At 38.8% G+C, this 21,447-nt stretch overlaps 2 protein-coding genes across 3 annotated transcripts; one reads left to right on the top strand and one right to left on the bottom strand.

The window, feature by feature from the left end:
* Positions 1-640: 640 nt before the first annotated feature.
* Positions 641-21,297, bottom strand: LOC117434131 (fibromodulin-like). Of its 2 annotated transcripts, none has more exons than XM_034056715.3 (3): positions 21,157-21,297; positions 3,016-3,946; positions 641-2,338 (listed from the first exon to the last, which is right to left on the bottom strand). In XM_034056715.3, exons 2-3 carry the CDS (start codon positions 3,920-3,922, stop codon positions 2,187-2,189), a joined length of 1,059 nt encoding a protein of 352 aa, XP_033912606.1. In that variant the 5' UTR covers positions 3,923-3,946; positions 21,157-21,297; the 3' UTR covers positions 641-2,186. The 2 variants fall into 2 exon arrangements, with proteins under 2 accessions (XP_033912606.1, XP_058859669.1); XM_059003686.1 differs by lacking the exon at positions 21,157-21,297 and adding an exon at positions 4,408-4,681.
* On the top strand, positions 14,410-21,186 carry LOC117434123 (lumican-like). The gene is made up of 4 exons (XM_034056703.2): positions 14,410-14,624; positions 16,050-16,682; positions 17,505-17,822; positions 20,101-21,186. Exons 2-4 carry the CDS (start codon positions 16,055-16,057, stop codon positions 20,250-20,252), a joined length of 1,098 nt encoding a protein of 365 aa, XP_033912594.2. The 5' UTR covers positions 14,410-14,624; positions 16,050-16,054; the 3' UTR covers positions 20,253-21,186.
* Positions 21,298-21,447: the final 150 nt, after the last annotated feature.

Raw genomic sequence — 21,447 nt, 5'->3', positions numbered from 1 at the left:
AATCACTTAAAAAAAAATAATCTAACTTTCCAGGCGTTTCATGTCCTTTATCCATACCTTCTGTAAAACTACATTATGAACTATAAGGTAATACTTCGTTTTTCTATGGTAGTAGAAGATACTGCGTATAACAGAGAAGAGAAAGGAATATGCACATGATGCCTTATGGCTGTTATATACAGCAATGTGTAGTCAACCACAGAACAGCAGGAGCAAGAACCAGAGAGATTTGGTTTCAATGTGTGTAGAGCCGTGTTGATTTCTCAGTGATTACTAGTATTTTAGCTTAAAGGGGTGCCATTTTATCAAATTTTTAAGGTTTACAGTTTCACTGTGGGGTCATTGGACTCCCCACTTCCTTGTTTTATATATCATTTCTACCACCTTGTGCTCTGGGTAGAATGCGCATATGCGGCTCTCACTTCCTGATGTAGGATGGGTTCTGTCTCAATAGTCATCCAACCAATTCACAGCCTGCAATAGACATACACGCAAAGAACATAAAAAGGGTGTATATACATGAATGTGCTTTTGTAAACTCACACACAGAATGAAGCAGTGTAGTAAGTCCAGACTATTTATAAAAGTTTTTTATTTTTTTATTATTATTATTTTTTTTGTAATAAATACATTCCTTTATGTGACATAGTAATAAAAAATATATAATTATACAGCTTTATGAACTGGATTTAAATCCAGCTTTAGATCACAATTTTCCTCTATGAGCAGTTATACACAACCTTAAAACCACCAGCATTAGTGTGAGATGTGATAATAATAATAATACATTATTAATATGATAATAGAGAAACCCCATAGCCAAACTGCCACATGCATATGTATTGCATATATTAATTGTCTGTGGCAGTGCACAGTATTGAATAATAAGGACCCACAACCCCACACAGAGAAAACAAAAAATACATAGTGATACATGCTTTTTGGCTTGACAACAACCTATATTTTCAATACACTGTATAAAAGATACAGTATATGTTATATATATATATATATATATATTTAAATCATTGAAAATATGGAAACAAAATATTTGGCATCCTTTTCATGGTATGAAACCATAAACAGTATGTATTTATTTTTTTAAGAGGGAGCTGAAGCAGTTTCTTTGAGACTGTAAAGCTCAAACAAACCAAAGTTTGTATTTCTGGTGGGATTTCAAACCCCTGAAAGAAGCTGCTGACAGGATACATGCCAAGAGGAGAGCCTTCTTTATATAAGCTAAACTAAGGTATTAGGCAAGAGATTTGTTTTTGTGTGTGTGTGTGCGTGTGTGTGTGTATTTATTTAACCCTTTCCCACTAAGTCCGAATGAAATAAAGCAGCCACTGGTATAGTTGTTCCACCTCCAGTGCTGTGGATCTTTTTTCCATTGGCTTTGGTTATTTTCTAACAGCCCAGCTCCTGTACCCTCCCAGTCTGCTGGTATCCGGAATTCAGGCACAGCATTTGTCATCTGAAATGTTGACTCAAGTGGTTCAGTATCTTTCTTTCCTAAAAATCCATGCTGTCTGTTAGCTCAGGCAGTTTAGATAACTCTCATTTGTCTTTCTTTAAAGATTCTTACTCTAACTGCAACTTCATCAGGTGGCACTGTGTGCTATGGAAAAATCCCATGCAAAGACACTTATGACTTAAAGCAGTTGGGAGGGGAAGCACACTGAATGCCTGCACTGGCTGTTTCAACAAAAGTTACATTTAAACTAGTGTTGTTTTTAAAAGTAATATTCAAATGTTTTTTGATATCATGATAAATTAGCTGATATGTATACAAAATGAGCGCGTAACAAACGATTAAGTATGTATCTTTCTTAGTGAAAAACTAACCCTAAAAGACAATAATACTTTTTGTTTAACTTTATGCTCATGTGCTTGTACTGTTCATATGCACTTGATTGACTTTGTTCTAATGCTCCAGGTACTACAGGTTAAAACCATTCCGGTATACACTATCCCTCCTCCTAGCCCACTAAAACGGAAAAGCTTTCACAGCCAAGAAAAGCTTGCGGGTGGTTAAAGAGACTAACCAAGCAATGTATTAGATGCGTTCGATCAATAAAATCAAGGAGAACCCATTCACGTTCAGACGCATCATGCTGTAAAAAGAATGCTGATCTGGTCTAGCTCTTCTGGGAATGAAGCTGCGTTCCCTCCGAGCATCTCTGAGTCTACACATCGATGATGGTGGCCAGGCGTAGGCACAGCGCCACCTTTGGTGGGATCTTGTTGTGCGCGATCTTGTTGCCGTCCAATCGCAGGACTTGTAGCCGAGAGAAGCTCATGATGTCAATCACCTGGCAGAAGCTGTTGATTGAGAACTCTGGTAAAAAGAACAGGAGAAGACATTACTGTACTGGATGCAGTGCATAAGGGCCGTGTTGCAGGAGTATATTTGACAGCTGCAGCAAGCAGTGCTGGGGAGGAGATGCTCCCACAAGACAGGATTGGTTTCAAATATAACACCTTAAAGGCAGGGGAGAAGGTCCATCACACTGGTGAGAGGGGTACTGGAATATAGTAGGCAGGCTATTAGCTTGTAAAGGTTACAGTAATACATATTTCATTCATTGCATGCTTTACAGTCTGGAAACATCCACACCTTGAAAATCTTCTGTCGTATGGGGAAATTATATTTAACCCTGGGGGGGATGAATAACAATTTTGCAATCTCATAATGACTTTAAATTTAAGATTAAGTGAAATAATTAAAATTGTAGGGAGAGTCGTAATTACCTTTAAGAAATTTGAAGTTGTTCGGTATTAATTAAATGGAATAAAAAGTGTTAATTACGCAACACAAATAATGGAGTCCCTAGTTTCCCTTGTTTGCACAGTTATTGAGTTTCAATCAATAACAATTTGGCATGTTTAAGATTTAGCCCATGGAATTGGCTCTTTGACGGATCAACGTTCCTGCAAACGAAACACTGAGCGGCTTCTTAAAAACAGTATCACAGGTCAGACGGTATGCAGTGCCGATGCTCTGCTCTCACTCACCTGTGATCTCATTAGCTTGCAGGTAGAGGTGCTCCAGATTGGTGTTCACCGAGGGTATCTTCTGCAGTCTGTTGTAGGAGAGATCCAGCTCGATCAAGCTGGTGGTGTTGAAAGTGTTGGAGGGAATCCCTTTGTCGGTCAGCTCGTTGTTTGAGAGCCTCACATACTGCAGTTTGGGGAATTTCCTAAAATAATCGTCCGGAATGGCGTTGATCTTATTAAACTCCAGATAGAGCTGGTGAAGCCGGTCTGGAAGATTCCCCGGCAGTTTCTTCAGCTTGTTGTTGCTCAGATCCAGAAGGGACAGCGATTTCAGCCCCTTCAGAGCTGTGCCGATGTCAGGGATCTGATTGTAGTTGAGTAATAAGGAAGTCAGGTTCTCCAGTCCTTCGAACGTGTTGGGATGGATTTTGTTGATCTTGTTGTTGGACAGCCTGAGGTCACTCAGGGACCGCGGCAGTGGGGTGGGCACTCTAGTTAGGTTGTTATGGTCCAGATATAGCCGATCCAAGTTTTGCAGCTTGGAGAAAACCATTTTCCCGATCTTGTCCATGGTTAGCTGGTTCCTGTGTAGCATGATCCAGACCAGTCCGGTTGCGTTGTCAAAAGCCCCGTCCTGAATGGAGCTGATCCGGTTGTTCTGTAAGTACACATACTTCATCCGGGAAGGCACGAAGGGGATCTGCTTGAGGTTGCGGCTGTCGCAGTACATGCTGATCGGGAAGCTGGGAGGGCAGTCACACTCCAGGGGGCAATCCCTGGCACGCATGCTGGCTGCCGCCTGCCCAGAGTAATCGCTGTAACCAAACCGGCGCTGCAGGTAAGACAGCCAGAAGAAGCTGTCTTGTGCCTGGCATATCACTACTTCACAAGCTCCAGCGATGAGCAGGACTGGGATAAGCCTCATTGTAGCAGGTGAACTTCTGAATTACTAAAACAAAACCAGATTCACAAGCATGTCTCAAACAATATATAGTAATATAGGTAATACAAATATTGATAGGTCTTTGTTATAATATGTGCGTAATGTATAAACATTCAGACATTAATGTGAAATCAGGACATATCCTAGAGATGCAAAACCAATTATATTAATATAAATTAAAAGCAACCCTAATAAATACATAATGAAGTCAATGCAAATAGCAAATATAGAAAACACAAGTTAACTAAATCAGCAATGATAGATAGATAGATTAACAGATATATAGATAGATAGTAATTTGATCTACACAGCCAAGTCCTGAAAAGAAAATCTAGTTTCGTGTTTACAGTGTCACACTATAACTTGCCAAGTTTTCAGCTATGAGTTGCCCTCTTAGGCTCCTGATCCTATAAGTTAATTGTTCCCTTTATTTTTTAAATTCCTATTTTCTTTGCATGAGTACCCACCTCTATTGCAGGATATCAACCCTGTCCCGTCCTGGCTCTGTCAGTGGTTTATTCAGACTGTGTGCTTTGGGTTTCAGACACTTTGTAAATACCTTCAAGGCTGTAGCTCCTTTCAACCTGTCCAATTACTGAATACTTCCTTAACAGAGACCCAGTGTCATTAGTGTGGGCTACTTGACTTCTATTACCTACAGCTATATGCCAGTATGAAACCCATGTGCTACCACCAGCTGCTGTTTAATGACGACCTTGTTTTTCTCATTAGACTCGTGGATCAAACAGGACCTTCTCATTAACAGAGCAGGAGGGCGACGTATCTTGCTGTGTAAATTAGCTAACTTATTATTATTATTTTTTTTTAGATCAACATCAAACATTTTTAACCCCTCACCAACCAACCTTTATATAATATAAAACGGTTATCACTACATACATGTGTGTGTGTGTGTGTGTACTTTAAAAATTGGAGGCAAACAATAACACCTTAAAGGGAAAGTGATTTTTGGTTTTAGCCACAATAGTTGTCTTTCAATGCTTTCCCTTGAGGGAGGAGAGCGGGACCCTTTAACAGTATTTAGGTAAGAAGTGGTTAAACTCAGCAATGCTTGTAACAGAGATGTCTTTTATTAGTTTTTGGAGCCTCTTGTCCAAGTCTATTCTGTTTTGGATCTGGCTCCAAGTCCTGATTAGCCTGTTGTCTGATTTCTTCAGCATGCATGAGTTATTGGGGGAGACGAGGTGAATGAACCCTCTTCTCAGGCCTTGGTCAAGGCTCAATCCCTTCTTCTCTTGTAATTGTCCTGGGCAAGAAACAAGAGAGCCAGACTGGGCGCCATCTCCACTGTGATATTTCGGCTTTCATCCATTCATGGAAACAGTTTTTTCAAAATGTTGCAAGACAAGCAGTGCTTATGTAAAACTCTGGCAAAGCATACCAGAAAAAAATGAACGCATCTGCTAAAAAATGCAATAAATGCAATTCTTAAACAGAGACACAAAGAGCTCTTTAGGGCAACATTAGGGTTTTGGCCAGTTTTTTTTTTGTACTTGTCAGAGGCAAATTAAAGGGAATTATAGTATCATTGACCATTATGTAATAAAACATGCATTCCTTCTAAATGATTTAACTCATATTGAATTAATACAATACACACATCAATCAGTGATACATCCAAAACATTTTCAAATAGCAACAGCTATTTGTGAATATGTTTAATCATTCCACTGATTTAATGATCATAATTTGCTGAATAGGACACAACCTCCTTCTAAAAATGTTATACAACCAGATGGCTACTTTCTAATATATGCCAGTAATGCATACTAAAAAAATAATGCATATACTGCATTCTATATGGGACTTCAAGAGGTACCAGCTTTGAAACACATTGGTCCTGGTCAGTCCCTATAGACTGCCTGTGCGCTGGAATGTTGGCTCACAGACTCTACACAGCCACAATAATGATTTCATACTGTATGTGTACAGACTTGGTGCAGCAGGTAAGTGCTGTAAGGTTTGCACATTGAGGACAGCTGTGTAGAAAACGTTTGCCGATTAAATAGTTAAAAAAGGCACTAGATTTCTTTTAGAGAAAAATAATAGAAAAAAAAGTATTCTTTTGCCAAGGACACCGTGACTTTCAGTAATGCATTCAAGAATGTGTTTATTTGAAGACAAGGGGATTAAGTCAACTGGGTTAGAACAGAATGTTTTTGCGTGCTCTTACAAAAACCTGTCCTTTAGAAAGCATTAGACAAAATGGGGAAAAAAGAAGATCTGTTTGCAATTCCATGAGTGACAGGCACAGGTTATTAGCTGGGCACACTGCCTCTAGAAATCCACGTCTACAGTGGTAATTAAATGTTGCTATAGATCTTAGCTAGTGTTACATTCTTCTCTCACTATATAAAACAGCTTAAGATCACCATGTTCAATACAGAACAGCCTGACCCTGCAGAACACGGATGCTTCTACCTTGGGTGGACTTGGAAGGCAGTTCTAAGTGATAATTCAAGCAGACCTATTATAACTTACTGTGTTGTTTGCGGCTTCATGATAAAAGGCTGACGATTATGCAGCCTCAATTATCATTAAAAACACCAGATGGGTCTTTTAAATTTGGTTTTATAACGTATAAAGTCCTGCAATTTACAGAAAAATAGGGTGCTGGCACAAGAGCAGAGCAGTGCTAATGGTATAATTTATTCTGGCAGAATGTTTTACTAATGCAGAATTACAGCATAGTTTAATATTTTCTGTGAAGTATTAGTTAAAACTGCTGCAATATAAAGCATTATTAGTACAATAATGTACACCTTGAATATAACGTGCAACCTGCATATAGCTTGCTGAAATACTCCATACAATTCAATATATGAAAAAGGGAAGAGGGGAGTTATGTTATAAAATGACGGGACACATACTGTAATGCAGTAGCCATGAAGCTGGAATACAGCACTGCCAGACTCACTAAGCTTGATCTCCGGTGTGTGGACCGCTTTCTTTTCTGTCTTATTGCCATCCCTGGAAAAGCATGCAGCTCTTTATAGCGAAAAAGTGAGAAGAAATGTGGAGAACACATGTTAGCAGCATTACAACAGACTTTGTAATGATGACTACAGAATTAGCAGGGAGAGAGAGAGAGAGAGAGAGAGAGAGAGAGAGAGAGAGAGAGAGAGAGAGAGAGAGAGAGAGAGAGAGAGAGATTTAAATAAAAATAAGTGAGTTTAGTTATCATGGCATCAAAAGCCTATAAGTACCTCCACGACACTGCCTACAGTTTGGAAACCCCTGGCATAGGTCACATCTGTGCTGTATGCCAAACCTCACTCACATCACATAACAGAATTGCATCAACCATCCTGTTTGAGAAAATAATAAAGTAAGAAAAACATGAAGCCGGTCACGAGGACTCAAACTGTTTAATGAAACAAGTACGGGTCAGCTGTCCAGATCACCATTCATCGGCACTGTGCTTTGATGTGCTAAGGCACCGGGCCCCTTAGTGTTATACACTCCAGTATTTAGAGAAATACCCCGTGCCATTTTCCTGAAGCTGCATTACAGCGACGTTATTCAGTTACTGTTGCAGCAAAGGGCAGACCGCACTGTCTACCTTAATATTAAAGTATAATACAACGCAGCTGTCCCGTTTACAGACAGACCCCCTCCCCTGTTTGGTATGTCTTGCATACCGAAAGGATTGGCTCCTTTAATTTAACCATCTCTGGGGGGGGGTCAACATTCATTTGCAAAAGGCTTTGATGTGATGAGGCAACGGGTCGCTTGCTGTTACTGCATATGCTCTGGTCTTCAATGCCTGCCGTCATTTTCTTATAGGAACATTGTAGTGTATTTCGTTCAGATGGTGAAGTACTTTTCTTAATGAGATTTCAGCCACCGTCTTCAATACTGTATCAATGTGGTCGATCCCAGCATTTCTCGATCCTGTTGAATACCACAGAACGGATTCCACCAGAAAGAAATAAGTCTGTTTTAAATAACTGTGGTGTGTCTTACTTTCATGTTTGTTTTTTTACACTATAATAGAATTGTTTGCTATTTAATACAGCATTCCTTTTTTTAACCTTTTATTATATGAAACTGGACTCACTCACGCAGCGCATTACCGGTCCGCCAATGTGTTGTAACAACGGCTTAAATTCAATATATTTATGGTTCTACAAAGCATATTGACTATTAGTTAATGTTACAATGTTAAAACAACAAGAGAACAAAAGAAAACATGCCTTTCAAAAGGTGTGTTTGGGTTTGATTTGCAAACAAAATGATAACGAGGCTGCATGGTTTAGAAGACAATTCAGTTTCCAATAGAGATTTTAAGTCTACAGTACCAGCCACCCTGCCAAACAGGGGGCAATTGCTAAGTTAAAGTTACAGCACCCTTTCTCATAAGCAAAGTTGCTTGTAAACACAATGCAAAGAAGATGAAGCTATTGAACGTGCACAAACCCAAAACCTCTACCATACCAAATCTGAAGGTATTCAGGATTTTCCATTGGGTCCAAGAAGAAAGAGGGAGGCTTATATGTACGATACCCAACATAAAAGAAAGACGAGACTTACATTCAAGAAATTTAAATTCAACAAGAAACATTTAGACAATTTTGTAATAAGATATTGTGTCTCTGTGGGTCTCTCTTCAAATGTACTTAGATTACTCAAAGTGTATGCATGTGCCTGCCTATATATCCTATTAAAAAGAGGATCACCTCTTTCTACTTGCTATATCAGAAATATTTACAGCCCTATAGATCTAGTAGCGGTATTTGCAGCACAAGGGAACACAAACTATTTGTTTAAATGTGTATGACAGAGCACCAATCATGAGAAAAAAAGGTTTGAACGGCAATACCACAATGCGACTAGTATTTTCTGTGAATCACAGCTCTCTAGATGGCATGATATTTTCACCACAGTGGCTTGGCAACCCATCAACATGTACCACAAGTTCCCATTCAGAGACTGTTTTACTGAACAAATGGAAAAAGTAAATGTAATACCATAGTGTTTAAGAATACTGGCATTTACCATTCTGATGCCATGAATGGGGTCCTGTATTCATTGCCTTTTAAGGAATATTATACAATAAGCATGCAAGCTTGATTCACATGTGTAGGCTGCTCTATATTTTGAGTAGCTTTGCTGAAGCATGGACAATCTAAAACTGCTGATTCTGTAAAAACAAACAAAGAGGAGGTATCGGATATCAAATTGGAAACACATGGTTAGCTGCACAGCATGCCATGGATTAGTTCCACCGACCAGCCATACCTTCTGAAAACCTTGTAATGGATCTCATCCTAGTGGCTGTAGCTGTAGCTGGCTCTGGAGATGAATGGTAAGACATTGTACTGTCTTTGTACTATGAGGTTATTGGTTCATCTCCAGCGCTTTCTCTCTGTTCAAATCCATGAGCTGAAAAGCCATTGTTATGTTCAAAATTACCAAAAATCAAACACTAAGGAGTCCTAAAAATGTGCCGTAGCTGCTTTTTTTTTAAAGAGGGTTTATCTCAGTGCTTTATAAAAGAGAAACACAACTTCTAACAGTCTAAGTTTTTTAACGATGTAATTATTCACAATGAGGTTGAATGAAAAACAGTCCTTCACAAAACGTTCCTTAAAACTGTCCTTAAAGTTTTGAGTATAGGGTCCCATGGTGCAAACTTGAACACTGAAGCAAAGGCTTAGTATTATTCACTGAGATACTTTTAGTATTGTAAAAATAAAAGCAAACAATACAATCTCTGGCACGGTCTACTGCTGGAATACAGATGTGAGTGTTCTTAAATTCTTTTAGGATAAAAAAAGAGCATCTAAAATGTCCTCAGTTATAATCTGTGAATGGTGAAGCTAGCAATTACAAAACAAACAGCCAGCACAAATGTTGATTTCATTGGTTGAGTCATTTTTAAAAGTTTCCTCAAAGATTCATTATTGTTGGCAGATGTGTTCCCACTTTCTATTGACCGATTTTTCATTCCCCGGTGTTTATGTGGAAAAAAGTAAGCTGCTTGTCTGAACTGCTTATTCATATTTTCTGTTTAGACTGAAAACGAATACTATTTAAAAAATAATTTATTCCCATCAGCCAATCAGCTTCCAGCTCTAGCAGGCTTCTATCAGACAGTAGATGCCTGCTGGAACATCACAGCATCAACTGTGAATCCAATTTAAAATTAATCCACACAAGTGCAGCTTTTTCAATGTGACTTGCCTTAATGAAAGCTCAGTTCACATCTATTGGACAGAAAATACGATCAAAGGCACAATTGGTCCAACTTGATTTCATTATCAACCAAAACCAGCCAATTACCACTTCGCCCTGGCGAAACAACTAGTCCTTACCCATAACTGCAGAGTCAGCCAATCACATCCTGTCAGCTCGACTATAGCTCAATTTTTCAGCAACAACAGACAGAGACATGGCCAATTTAATAATAATAATAATAATAATAATAATAATAATAATAATAATAATAATAATAAAGAGTTTTAAGAAATATGGGCTGTTATCGAGTGTCTGTAATAATCTGTAATGTTACAAAACACAATAAAAGAAAAAACAGGCTTTCTAGGATTAGATCCAGTATTAAAATGACATATGAAATATGGATTTCTTTTTTTTCCTCCAGTTCTAATCCAAGATGTGCAACAACATGGAAAAAAACAGACTCTGGTAGCATTCCTTCTTTTTTCTGAATGTCGTTCAAAAATCGTAAACACAATGACAGACATAAGCTACCAGGCCTCTGTTCTTCAATTTATAAAAATGATGATAATATGTTTCTGGAACGGGATCACAGTGCTTTGTCATTTTGACAAGTAAAGAAAGTGAGTGTGGACTCTCCTAGGTTTCATTGTGTATATATAAACACAGGATATGAGACCTGGGTTTTATGTCTGTGGATCTCTGCCTTGGGACACAAGGATGTCTCAGTGATGCCACTGTGTGGTGATGTTCTGTACTACACTCACAATTGCTGTTGTACATGAATCTAATTTGCTGATCATTTTGTCATGGTCAGTCCATTATATCTATCTATCTATCTATCTATCTATCTATCTATCTATCTATCTATCCATATATCTATATATAGGTATAGATATGTTGGTGTCTGTGTGTGTGTGCGTGTGTGTGTGCGTGTGTGTGTGTAGCCCATGTGTTTTAAATGTATCTAGAAATAGTTTGTTTTAGTTCCACACAATGACTACAAAGGGAGGATGTTATTAATTATATGGTTAATGCTAAGTATGTGTTAATTGGTAAATTCAACTTTAATCCGTAGTGGGGGACATAGAAGTGTGTTTGAAAAGGGCTGAACCAGACAGAGAGAGAAAGATCCTTTTGATTTTTGATTTAAGAGACCTGTTGTTTTTATTCCTGTTGAATTAAATGAGAAGCAAGAAGTTTTTCCATGTGAGCAGGATGGAATAATTGACTCACTTTCTGATTAAATCTGTCAAAGAATGTGGGGATAAAGAAACTGCAAATAATTGATTGGAACAAAGTAATAATAATCAAAGAAAATAATAAACATTGAATACTTTCACACTTTTAAGTTTAATTATTTGTGTGTGTTTGTCCAAGAAAATACCAGCCGTTCAACAGTCCTATTGTTATGGAATAATACATTATCCATTGACTGTGAACTAACATGCAACTAAACTAAAATAAATAGGTCAGCGCTTTTTCCATTAAATACTTCTTTACTACACTCAGAATAAAGCATCACTGGAACTTCTGTTTCAATAACTTCACAGCTCCACTGAGGCTGGGTGTTTGGGGGTGTTGCAACCCAGTACTGTCTCACTGCTAGCCGATTGCTGTAGAGCTTCTGTGTGTATCTGTCCCTGGCATCCTTGCCTTTTCACAGCAGCTTGGTGAATAACTATGCTGTGATTTCCCCGTACCGTTCCCTGTTCAGCTTAGCAAAGTGCAGAAACACTGCAGTGCTCCAGTCAACAGCATAGGGTCTCTTTGGCTCCCTGGGTCCTCCCAGATATGTAACGTAGCTCCCCTTGCAAAGACACACAGCCAAAGCACAGCTCACTGCAGGCTCTGTTCTTTCAGTTCATGCTGCGATGTGAAAATCCCCTGGTCTAATTTTAGACATCCTCTGCTTGTTTATTTAGCCACTGTTATAAAATGTGTTAGCCAATGATTTCTGAAAGCAGCAAAAACAAGTCATCAAAGTTGTCAACTGCGGTTTGCAACCATGTTTTTGAAAATGAAAACATCCCACTAATGTTAATAATCTAGTTTGGTGAAACTCGTGTTCTCCAATAAACCCTCAGCAGCTGTATTTTCCTTTCACAAAAAGGGGCAAACTGAAGATTTATATAGGGCATTGATAAACAAAGTCCATTGTGAATTAACACTTCACTCATTATTTTAGCATTAACAACATAGCGCAATAGCCTTTTGCTATGAAGATTAAGATTTTAAACCCCAGCTCACTATAGTTCCTTGCCACAACAAAACTGTACACAAGCAAACTGTAAATACAACGTTTGTCTACTAGGTAGTGCTGTTCTTTATGTGTTTCTTTCCTATGCATCCTTACTGAAAATAAACTACTTAAAACTGATAATTTGCTTAATTAGGCCTGTTTAATTGTTTTCAGCTCATAAACAATTGCAGATTTCAAGTTAGCTATAATATTTTTAGAAGCTGTGAACAATTAAAAAGGTATAATTAAAACACAGTTTCAGTTCAATCAAGGGTCTAGTTAAGTAATCGAGGGCTCATTTGGAATGAAAACCAGCAGACACAGGGGTCTCCAGGACAAGGGTTTGGAACCATTGCCTTAAAGGATTCTATGCAAAGCTCCATTGTTTCTTACTGGTTTTGTAACTTTTAAGTTTGTTTTTCCAGCACAGTTTAATATGGTTTCTTATGATAATCACACGTATATTTCATGGAATACAACCTGGAGTATAGAGAGATACTGGCAGCCATGTGGAGAATGTGTCAGTCAGTGTTGGATATTATCTTGAGTGATGATTTGTAGCTACGGATATAAAATACAACCTGAAACCTGCATTTCTAAGTATCTTTATACCCCTGTCTGTGCTGTGGAACGACTATACCAAAGACTGCTGGAGAACTTGGCAGCGTTGCGCTCAGATCCACTTCTGTTATTTTCTCCTGAGCTTTCAATCCAGTTGGCAATGCATCAGATTAAAATGACTTAAAGCTGAATGCTAAGTTGTGGAAGGATGCTGTTAAAAACTCCAAGATATTAATTTTTCCAGTGGTTAATTGAAAATAACAACTGCAATGTTATCTTAATAGGGTGACACTTTAAATTAAGTGTCTCTAATTACTGTGTTTTTTCCATAATAGTTACGTAATGTGTCTATATATATATATATATATATATATATATATATATATATATATATATATATATATATATATATATATATATATATATATATGTGTGTGTGTGTGTGTGTGTACAGTATGAACACAATTTTATCAGAAAAGAGTTAGAGGGATAGAACAAAAGTTAGGGTTAGGATTAGGGTTAGGGTTTGGGTTAGGGTTATACCGTGCAAAACGTTGTAACTATGTACAATAACATTGTAATTCTGAGTAATTACATAATTACACATGTATTTACTAAGTAACTACTAAGTAAATACACAGTAATTAGAGACACAATGTAAAGTTTTACCCATAATAGTTTCTTAAAATACTGTTCATTAAACAAACAAACAACAAAAAAAGATACATTGATATTCACACAACTCACAAGATGGCTTAATACCGGTTGTCATGTCAACAGCATTTTAAACTAATAAACCTGTTGTGTCTCAGTGTGATTGAGGAACAGAGGCTTATTGTCCAGCAGGTGGTGCTCATGTAGTTACCTGGGTTCAGCTCTACCCGCGGACACTGACTCAGTTCCCAATACTGGGCACCCATGTATGTATTAGTGTGTGTCATCAGCCATTATGGTCAATAGTGGATACATGCAAGACAACTAAAATGTGTCTCATTGTTTGTAACTGGTGAGGCCACACTTAAAATAGTGTGTTCAGTTCCATTCCCCACTGTACAGTAAGAACACTGTGGTGAAGAGCAACCAGGGGGTTAAAAGTTATGAAAGTAGACTGAAGTGAATGTTTTGGGTGAGGGTATGGAATGGGTTATCATTGTTGATGCAGAATTACTGGAGCAGTATTATTATTCATCACTGACATCAAACCGTACGTTCTTCATATCTGATCCATTTCAAAACGTAATTACCTTGAGATTAAAGCAATTTCAGTGGCTTCATCTGCAACGCTCAGAAACTGCAACAGACAGGTACGTGCTGTTGTGAGCTCCTCTGAAACAGCGGTCTAATAAGAGTCTAATTAAAGCAATGCCTCCTCTCTGCTGCTGCAGAGGTTTCCTATCCAGAGTGGAACAGATTACAAACAAACGTTGTAAAGGGACGGGAGACAGGGAGAAGTTACAGAATCCAACTCAATCAAAGCACATCAGTAGTCTGGGGCCTTAGCCATGATAGGATGTGGAATGTTTCGATCACAGAGTAAACATTTGCACAGGTCTCTGGTTTACGGAATTCCACCACTCGCTGTCTGCAGGCCACAACTTGGGTATACAGCAGAGATGTGAAATAAACTATAAACAGAATCTAGTCTGGTTTAATTTTTTACAAAGCTACAGCAGGCACCAGGTATGTAATGCAACTTATTCAACTTGCAACTGAAGAACTTTTCTAGTTCTGTATTTGCAATGGGTATTGCTGAATGAATTCAATGTGTTGGGGAGGGGATGAAGTAAGAGGCTGGGTCCTGATCTGATATGTTTATTATTAGTGATAAGAATTGCCAGTGAGAATGCCTTTCCAGCTGGCTCTGTAAGCTCAGCAGATTTTTAACAGGACAACAGAAGCCGGCAGATGCATATCACATCAGTAGTGTGGAGTAGTGGTTAGGGCTCTTGACTCTTGACCGGAGGGTCATGGGTTCAATCCCAGGTGGGGGACACTGCTGCTGTACCCTTGAGCAAGGTACTTTATCTAGATTGCTTCAGTAAAAACCCAACTGTATAAATGGGTAATTGTATGTAAAAAAAAATGTAATTGTATGTAAAAATAAGGTGATTCTTGTAACAATTGTAAGTCACCATGGATAAGGGCGTCTGCTAAGAAATAAATCAATTGATTAATTTGTTTGCTTAACAAAATCCTTTTAGCACTAAAGGGTTTAAGTGGTGTTCTTTAGCTGCTGGCATATGAAACGAGCTGAATGTGTCTTATTAAAAATAGACACACAGTCACTATTCTGCTCCTTCTTTTAATAAAGTTTGTCAACAGTCAGAAACATAGCAAATTGGTATGAGTTTAAAATTGAATAGATATTCTGATGGTGTTACAATATTTCAAAGTTTTATCTTTTTTTTTTTACTACCAGGTCTTTATCAGAACAAAAGTCTGTCTGCCTCTCTTTATTTCCATAAACTACAACAAAACCAAATTACCACGATTAAATGCTTGTGAAGGACTCCTTTAGAGGAAATTATATAATGTTAGCCAGGGGCTGTCAAATAGATATTGTACGTGAAAGAACTCAGCTGGCAGCTGTGCATTTCACTTTAGAGAAATGGGTAATAATGTATATCAGATGTGCAGTGTTAAAAGCAATTTGAAGCCATAGATTTCTAAGAGGTAGAATCAATCAATAAATACTGCACCTGCCTTATTTCACTGTTAAATGGCCACATTCAATCAAATGTCCATAGGCATGGCATATATACTGTATATGCATTTTAATTTAAAGGCTTAAGGCTTAAAGAGTTATGAAATCTGAGTTTTTGCATTTGTGCGGCTGGCTGGAAGTCTCACCAAGTTATGATGTGTTGCAAAGTCAATTAAAATATAAGTTGAACTCTGCATTTTGGATGCAACGTCACACCCCTGTCTGTGCTGAGAAAATCACAATACCAGACAGGGGCTGTCTTTGCAATGGGGTTTTTGAATATTTCTTCATGTTTCAGTCCAGCTAGCAATAAATCATTTTTGAACTTAAGGCTGAGGGCAACAGCATTTCAAGTATGTTAACGCACTTCTGCAGTGACTTTTCCATATCTTCTTGAACAGAACCCATGGAGCAGCGGATCGTCCTCTTGTGTCTGGCTCTGGCTGGGGCTGGGCCATGCCTGGGCAGCTTCAGCGACTATGATTATGGGGGGATGCCCGTCATGATTAACCGACTGGTGGGAGAGCCCAGCGTGTTGAGTCTACGAGGGCGCGTGGATGCCAACTGGTACCGTGTCATGAATAGCGAGAGCTGCCCATTGGAGTGTGACTGCCCGACACAGTGGCCCTCTGCCATGTACTGCGACAGCAGGGGTCTCACGTGTGTGCCCACCACCCTGCCCCCGAGGACGCAGTACCTGTTCCTACAGGGCAACCGCATCTCCAGCCTCCCCCCAGAGGGGTTTAAGAACTCGACTCTCACACGCTGGCTCATTCTGGACCACAACGAGATGGTGAGCAATCAGATCTCCGGGGCAGTGCTCAAGGGGTTACCCCATCTGCAGAACCTTTTCATCAACTACAACAACCTGACCGATATCCCCGGGCCCCTGCCCGACGGCCTGAAGCAGCTCCGACTGGCACACAACAAGATCGGCAAAATCTCCCCCAACGCTTTCGAAAACCTCAAGAACCTGACTCTACTGCTGTTGCATGGGAACCAGCTGAAAACCATCGGAGAGGCTGATTTCAAAGGTGCCTTCTTTCTTGCTCGCTTTCTTTCTTTCATATTAATCTTGTATCGGAATTGGAATTTTAAAGTGCTGGACTGAACAGCCTTCTTTATTCCATTCAATACCACGTGACAATGTGATCATTCAACCCTGCCGGCCCCATCCACTCTACATTTATATAGACAGAGCATAGGTGGGGCTGGCCATGTTGAAAGCTCACATTGTAACGTGTCTTGAATGGAAGTTCTGGTAAGCCAGGTAAAGGCAGATTTAGAGACAAATTATAATAACTCAATATTGGAACAACAGAACCCAGATCTATTCAGAATGATTGCAGACACCATAAACGAATAAAGAAAATGCAAAACAAACAAACAAAAAATCCTTCAGATGTAGTTTCCTGCACATTTTTTTATTTTTAAATGAAAAGATCATCTCTATAGAAACTCCCTTTTTTAAATTTGCATTTTGCTTCTTAATTGGACGCCAGTATTATTGTGTTTGTTTGAAAGACCATTGGTTGCTGTGCAACTGTTTTCCCAGCCCAGCTCTTTCTTTTCTCAGTTGCTGGCAAACACAAAGCTGCTTTTACTCCTGAAACCAATGGTCAGTGGAATAATAGAAGATCGTTTCTGGGTATTTTCATGGTTCAGGTTTCATGAGAACACAGCAGCAGTGCCTCTGGTCATCAACAGCTCTCCTGTTTCCAATTAAAGGGTAAAAACAAATAATGCAGTGCTTGCCAAAAATACTTCTCTCATTCAGAGCTGAATCCAGATCAGTAAAATGTCTCCATGCGCACAAGCATGGCTTTTAAAACGTTAAGAGCTTTTTCTTGTTCCAGGTCTGCAATCCATCATTCTCCTGGATCTCAGTCACAACAAGCTGATCGAATTCCCTAAGAATCTGCCCCCTTCCATCCAGCAGCTCTATGTCTCTAACAACTCCCTGGCCTCCCTCCCTCAGGACTGCCTGATGGGCTTCGACAGGCTGCAGTATCTGCGGATCAGCCACAACAAGCTGGTCAACCAGGGGCTCCCTGCTGACGTCTTCAACGTGCCCTCCATTGTCGAGCTTGACCTCTCCTACAACCAGCTCTCCTCCATCCCTCCCGTGCACCAGGCTCTGCAGTACCTCTACCTGGAAGCCAATCACATCCAGGGTACGGATGCGTGAGCACGTGATGCAGGGGCTTTACCTGCAAGATAATTGACTGTCAGCATATAAGTGCCAATAACCAAGGTCAATTATCAAGCAGATAATGCCCATTTTTTGGGGGGGGGTTATTAATGCTATATGAACCTTTTGTTTGTTTGTTTGAAACTAATCCATTGTTATGCACAAATACTAATCCTTGCAGGCACCCCCTGGAGGGATTTTTGATTCAAGCATATTATAAAAAAACAAATCTAATGCTAATATATACAGCATTACCTAATTCGTACATGTTAACTCCACTTGTAGCCTTTGTAGTTGCTATAGTATAGGAAAGCGTGCTTTTAAATGAGTTTCCATTAACTAATCAGTGGTTGTGGTAAGTGTTGAGATGGAGGGCTCTGATTGATTATAAATTTTGTATAATCATAACAATTTGACTACTAATGTAGGACATATCAGCAACAATACAAGTCTATTAACAAAGATACAATAACTAGGGTCAACACAGAGTAAAAGGTTCCATATTGTGATGTAATGCAGTTCTATTTAGTTTCTAACATGGATTATTATGTGAGTTCCCAAATATGCTGTACAGTATGGTTTCTAATTTAGTTGTCCAAGTTTCAAACAAAGAAAAAGCATCCATCTCATGGAAAAACTGATGATATTTCATGAGCGCTGGATAATTGTTAGGGAACATCTGTGTGTGGTTCACAAGGGCCTTGGCCACGTGCTTATGTTCAACTCCTTTGTGATGGCTGTAAACAGCTGGTCTGGCCTGTACACTAACCAAATGAAAAAGAGGTTGCAACACAGTTTTCCATTGACGCTACTATCTCTGCGTGCATAGTTTAGACAGTGATGTGGTAATATGAATGCACATGATTAATGCTTCCTAACGCTATTTTAATTGGGTACACCTTTACAAGAGCACCCATCTGTGAAGTGAAGAACTGGAATTCAATATGCAATATGTGGATAGAGATAGCATGACTCTGCAGGCAACACTTAAACTAGACAAGCACTTTAAGGTATGGCTGATCAGTCGTCTTTTATGATATTCAATATGTCTAAAGCATTTGTAAATATTGTTACTACAGTTTATATTTTCTCTACAGTGCCTTATTCGTAGGGGTTCGGGAAAATGTACCAATGCAGCTGTTATGAGATAGAGCAGCTTTTACCAATGGTATTGTCAAACTCCCACAGTGTGATCCAAGTTTAAGACCTAATCTTTCTTCGGGTATCTCTAAAGCTGGGGAACGCTGTCCCTTTTTCCAAGATAGTGTCCAGAAGACATGACACAACCATCTGAGCTGTTGATGTGGATCAGGAAAAGTGGAAACTGTCAGACACTGACCCCAAGCACATGGCTTGTGGTCATCATGGCAGACATGACTAGCAAGGCATAATCATCTCATCTCTTCTGCCTTAAGATGTTAAAGCAGAACGGTCTGGTCCAGCTCACAAACATCAGGAGGCAGAAAGATAAACAGCAAGCCACTTGCAAAAAGAGCCATACTGTTCTGTATAACTGGTGGACTTCACATTAGTGTCTAAATACTCAGTAATAACAATGCAATTGCATATGTGGTTACATAATAATTGCCCTGTAAATATACACCCACGTGTGTAAGACGCTAGCAAATTCCTTTTGTTGAATTTTGTAATAGAGCTGCTGCATTGCAACTACACAACCATGTGTGCAATCTGTGTGTCACGGCAATGTAATTACAGTGTAGTTAGCAACACTTAATATAAATAGCAACACAATGGGTGTAGCAGCCTTTTCATTTTGGTTGAATCCAGGTCCAAATGTCTTTACATTATTGAATGATGCACTCAAAACTATAAAATACAATGCAAGGGGGATTCAATAAAAACAATTTGAATTGACCCCAGCATGAGATCTAGAGAAGATCTAAATTTGGTAACACTTTACATTAAGTGTCGGCAATCACTTTGTATTTACATAGTAGTTACTTAGTAAATACATGTGTACTTACAAATGTTATTATACATAGTTACAATGTACTTAATGAGTAATTGTTGTATGATATAACCCTAACCCTATGCTTAACCCTAACTATTTTCTGATACAAGTGTATACTTACATATATCGTGCAGATATATGTACATGTTAAGTACATTGTAACTATGCGTAATAACATTGTTATTATGTGTATGTGCACATGTATTTACTAAGTAACTCCTATGTAAATACACAGTAATTAGAGACACTTGTAAAGTGTTACCCTAAATTCATCTGTTCTTCTCTCCAGAGTTCAACATCACCAGTTTCTGCCGAAAGGTCAGCCCTGTTGACTTCTCCCGCATGAGGATCCTTCGCCTGGATGGGAATCAGCTCTCCTACAGCCAGCTGCCCTTGGACTGGGGTCTGTGTCTCAGAGTGCTGAGGGACATCTACATCTAGCGCAGAAAACCAACTGAACAAGCCTGAGGCATTGGGACAAGTTTACTAAAATCAGATCTAGAATATGGTAGCTCTCCAAGTCCATTCTATCCCGGGACATTGGGTTCCAGTTAAAAAACAAACATGCTGGCTCTAGTTCAAATTTAACAGAAGTAAATCTTAGTAAATATGTCCCTTACACTTTCAGCCTGTAGCAATTTCATCACATTTCTAACTTCACGCACAAAATGCCAAGGATGCTGCCTTAATATTCATATATTCAACATTTCAACAATTTAACATTGTTGTTTAAAAAAAAAAAAAAAAAATAAATAAATAAATAAATAAATAAATAAATAAATAAATAATAATAATAATAATAATAATAATAATAATAATAATAATAATAATAATAATAATAATAAAGAAGCTATCTCAGTCTGGCTCAAAAGATTGAAAAATGTGATTCATTGTGTTTGAACATTAGCCAGGGCAGCTGAGAAACTATTTATGCAAACCGCTTTTCTGTTTTTTCCAGTTTTTGAGCACAGGAAGAATGGCCTCACTTTTAAAGATTGCATGATAGCACTCTCCAGATTATTTCCAGATTCTGAAAATCTCTTCCCTGAGTAGTCTGTCTGAACTGCTGTTACTGTGAAACTAGCAGCAGACACACACAGTAGTATATTAATACCAAGCCCTGATGCTGGTACTTTCTATCATCCCTCAACAGTAAATTGTTCCCTGTAAAGGTTCCTGTTGCTAAACGGTCTGGTCTAAATCAAAACTGAAAATAGACTATCAGCAGGATGAGGGTAATCTAGTGTTAAAGAGTGGAGGTGTTCAACAAAATCATTCACATTTACTGTATTCATTTTTACAGTGTATAAAAACAACAGAATTAACACAATTATATTGTCCTTACCTGCCTCTCCACAGGTTTGACAATAGATATTGAGGTCCTCTTAATTGTGGGAGTGGAATATTCTCCAGCCCTTGCAGGATGTTATCACTGTGCATTTCAGCGTTGAGGTTTATCTTGACCAGTGGTGTCCAAACCCGACCGGAGTTGCAACCCAGAGTGGATTTCTCTGAGGCAACTAAGCACCAAATTATAAACCCTGTTAGTGGTTAAAATGAGAATTGAGAGCAGCCCACTGTGGAATGTTTGGACACGTCTGATCAAGACATTGCATGATCATCCCCCATCACTGAC

Source organism: Acipenser ruthenus, chromosome 29 (assembly GCF_902713425.1).
Source record: "Acipenser ruthenus chromosome 29, fAciRut3.2 maternal haplotype, whole genome shotgun sequence".
NCBI lineage: Eukaryota > Metazoa > Chordata > Actinopteri > Acipenseriformes > Acipenseridae > Acipenser > Acipenser ruthenus.
The sequence above is the reverse complement of the archived record's forward strand: the minus strand, read 5'-3'. Positions and strand labels throughout refer to the sequence as shown.

Bases quoted from the DNA above. Each gene is read 5' to 3' on its own strand.
- LOC117434131 (XM_034056715.3), bottom strand. From the start codon at position 3,922: ATGAGGCTTATCCCAGTCCTGCTCATCGCTGGAGCTTGTGAAGTAGTG. The intron at 2,339-3,015 runs GTGAGTGAGAGC...TCTTTTTACCAG, and splicing joins GCAAGCTAATGAGATCACAG to AGTTCTCAATCAACAGCTTC.
- LOC117434123 (XM_034056703.2), top strand. From the start codon at position 16,055: ATGGAGCAGCGGATCGTCCTCTTGTGTCTGGCTCTGGCTGGGGCTGGG. The intron at 16,683-17,504 runs GTGCCTTCTTTC...TTCTTGTTCCAG, and splicing joins CGGAGAGGCTGATTTCAAAG to GTCTGCAATCCATCATTCTC. The intron at 17,823-20,100 runs GTACGGATGCGT...TCTTCTCTCCAG, and splicing joins GGAAGCCAATCACATCCAGG to AGTTCAACATCACCAGTTTC.